Source organism: Thunnus thynnus, chromosome 2 (genome assembly GCF_963924715.1).
Source record: "Thunnus thynnus chromosome 2, fThuThy2.1, whole genome shotgun sequence".
NCBI lineage: Eukaryota > Metazoa > Chordata > Actinopteri > Scombriformes > Scombridae > Thunnus > Thunnus thynnus.
In genome coordinates, this window is record NC_089518.1 from 37,137,132 (window position 1) to 37,140,802 (window position 3,671).

Genomic DNA, 3,671 nt, shown 5'->3' on the forward strand with positions numbered 1-3,671 from the left:
TATAGGAAATCAAAAATGAAGAGTGCCACATTATATCTTTATTTGTAAAATGCATAAATGAAAGCACAGTTTTTGTTTACTCTCAATATGCAAAACAGAACATATATTGTGTTACACATCAGATTTACTTAAAGATCCCCTCCAGATATGTTTTAATATGTATATAAAATCCTCTACTTTGAATAATAATGTGTGTCTGATATGGTTATTACACACACACACACACACACCCACACACACACACACACACACACACACACACACAAACTTAAATCATCTTGTTAAAATCTTTAAAAATACATCTCTTCCTTCTCCCTCATTGAAAAATTCAAAACTCTATGAATATGCAAATATATTTCATTTCATAAGTTTAACTGCTAGACACAAGATGTTTCCTACTTCACTGTAAAGTCCAATCTCAGTATATGTGCACTGGAGACTTCAAGTTTCACAAGATGAATGTGAAAACAGCCTTCTAGTGTCAAACTCTGCACATACATCATTCTGTACAGTGAGGCTCAAACATCCAACTGTAGGAACAAGATTAAAAACAACAATTTTTGAGTGGAGGGGACTTTAAGATTTTCAAAGAATCCTGTAACTACCTTATGGTGTCTTTGAGGGGCACGGCTCAGGGTCAGTTACAGGTTCACATCGCTCAACCACCACCCTGACTTCTCCAATGCCAGTGGCGTCATACGTCCCAGTGATCAGTGTCCTTGTTTTTTCTCCATTTCTGTAGGTGCGGCTGAGTTGTGCAGTGAAGGGGATGTTTGTCTTGTACTTATGTCCCACCATACGGGCTTTGCAGTAGTGGTTTGGTGGGACCGGGAGCTGCACAGTAACAGAGTGGGAGGTCTCATCACTGTACGTACGTCCTCTTGAATACTGGAGTGACTTCTTAGTGTTGATCTCTATACTTCCAGATGCAATGCTGGGGAGTCCTACGATGAGGCTCGTCCTGACACCAAACACGAGGGAAGGGCTGACATTCCATCTTTTCCCCACCTGACTTGTCTTTGAGAGAGTAGCTCTTTGAAACACAGAATCACACTCATTGTTGGTGATCACAGAGACGCTCATGGTCTCTGGAGGATGCTGGAGGATTTCAGCTCCAGTAATGTTGTACTTGACATCAGAGATTTCCTCACTCTCAACATCCCTACGGATGGTCAGGACCTCATAACTTTTGTACTGATACTCTTCACCTTCCCAGGGAAGGTAGAAGGCATTGTTTCTAGGATGCACCTTCCCAAGACCGTATCTGTTTTTTCCTACATAGATTTCATCACTATCACAGGTTCTGATTGAATATGGGGGTACAGAACCAGAGGAATCCTCCTTCCACTCCAGGATCTCAAAGTCGTCTTCATTCACAAGAATATCAAACTGGGAGTCACGATACTCTTTGTCTGCATTGGGGTAGTGACAATAAGTACCCAAGTCAGGGTTGTAGAAGCCAGCATGGCAGCTGTGTTTGCAGACGTAGTCAGTGCGTTCAGAATAACTGTTGTAAATTGAAACTGCTTTGTTAGAGAGAGAGCCGGTCCACCTCTGCCATTTCAGTTTGGCATTACTATCAGTCATGGAGGAGAAAGGGTGAGCCTGCCTCTTTTGTCTTAACTTAGCAGGAGAAGGAGGAGATTGACGTGTTGGCACCAACATGTTAACAGTGAGTTCAGGAACTCTGTCCTGTAGATCTGCCTTCAGCAAGGAGACTGTATAAAAGAAGAAAGTCATAAAAGAAAGGGAAAAGGCAGAGACAGAAACAATGTTTGTGTGTGTAAACCAAATCAAATATTAATTTATTTAATATTCATTTGATTAAAAGTAGTAGAAGTTTTTCATTAACTGCTTCACAGGGAAAAACAGAAGGAGAAAAACAAAAAAAGTTAGCAGCTTAAAACAATGCAGTTTTTGTTTTGTTTTAAAATGCTTAATCAAATTCTCTCCGTTTGCTCCACTGTGTTTGAGGTCAATGACTTTTTTTACCATTTCTGTGCTGTGAGCTTCGCTTCACAATGTCCTGAAGACTGGCTGAGGACAGAGCCAGCAGGGCCGGCAGCAACAACAAGAATGACAGCTTCATCTGGAGATGTAACACAGAATAAAATCAATAAAAGTTTATAATGTGGCATTAAACCAACAAACCAGCTGAGCCATCGAAACCACTAAATGACAGAGTTTGTGTTGACAGACAGTAATACAAGGCGTAATGATTAAATATTGAAGTAAAATCTGAATCTGATATGATTAAAATCACTCAAATAGTTTTGAAACTGTTATTTAAAGCAACAATATTCATGTTTTTTTTTTCATTTGTTTGTTTGAAATTTGCAGAATACAGTATCTCAAACATTAGCTCATCTATTGATAACATGTTAGTAATTAACAGTAAAAGTAGCATTCATATTCTGTTTTACAGGTCAATATTGTGAATTAAACAAAATTAAAAAAAAAAAAAATTGAATATTTACTGTGAAAATACAACAAAAAGCACTCACAATCATAGTCACAGGTCCACCTGAGTCAGGCTCATGAAGCTACTGTAGTGCTGTGACAGATTTACATGGACTCTGACTCAGGCGCGTAGCCAGTCAAGTATGGAGGACCACAAGGGTCAACGAAATAGTGAAAAAACATTTTATTAATTAATAATTAATTGTACAATTAAAAAGAGGGATTATGAAAAGAATTTACAAATAATATAATTATCCATCAATAAATTGTTCAAATCAAAAAGGGATTTACAAAAACAACTTTAAAATAGTCAATAAAAACATCACTTAAAAATGCATTAATGAATTCCTAAATAAAAGATGGAATTTCAAAATCTATTTGAAAATACAGTTTTAAAAAGATAAATAAAGAACTAAATTTGTAAACTGAATTAAGAATATAGCTTTCAATCACACAGCTCGCAATTTGTAATACCTTGAAGTCCAAAAAAAAAAATAAAATGAAATAAAACATATTTAATTCTTATAAAGAAAATCAGAATCGCCAAAAATCCAAGAAAATCGCAGTCGGGGCATCATTAATATTAATATGAAATCACAGCTGTGTCATTTTTGTTAAATGACTCGGACTCAGACACAGGTAATGGGGACTCGGACTCGACTTAGTGACTCGACTACAACACTGACACAGAGAACTAAATGTTACGTTACTGATTAGCCTTCTTTCTGACTTCCTTGGGAAGTGTCTCTTATTGACATAATGTTATCTTTGCACATTCACTGACACATTGGTTTGATCATGAAAAGGCAGTTTCCACCACAAAGTGCAAATCTACAAGCTGTTGCCAAGACAACACACAGCGTTACCTCAGTAAAGGGGAGTTAGCCCAGCTGTTAGCATTGCCCCTTTGTAACTTAACATAATTCAGCTAACTTTAATATCTGGCTGAAGTCACGCTATCGTGACATGTTGGTCAACAGTTTAATAAGCATGAACTCATTTCAAGATCGTACACTGAGGTATTTTGAAACATAAACAGGTTAAGTTTAATTTTTATTGTTGTTACTGTCTGTGTTTGAGTCACTACAGTGGTAGTCTGTGGAGTCATATGATCAACTCAGAGTTAGTGTACCGTCATGTGTGTGTTTTCATTTGTTCTTTTATATCATGAACACTTTTTATTATAACACTTATACTTGTTTCTCTCATGC

General features: G+C 37.1%; 1 protein-coding gene across 1 annotated transcript; it reads right to left on the reverse strand.

Annotated features, from left to right (window-relative positions):
- Nucleotides 1–248: 248 nt before the first annotated feature.
- LOC137172621 (natterin-3-like) lies at nucleotides 249–2,557 on the reverse strand. Its single transcript, XM_067577136.1, has 3 exons — nucleotides 2,505–2,557; nucleotides 1,993–2,089; nucleotides 249–1,718 (listed from the first exon to the last, which is right to left on the reverse strand). The coding sequence occupies exons 1-3, from the start codon at nucleotides 2,508–2,510 to the stop codon at nucleotides 607–609; spliced, it is 1,215 nt and encodes a 404-aa protein (XP_067433237.1). The 5' UTR covers nucleotides 2,511–2,557; the 3' UTR covers nucleotides 249–606.
- Between the last annotated feature and the right edge of the window lie 1,114 nt (nucleotides 2,558–3,671).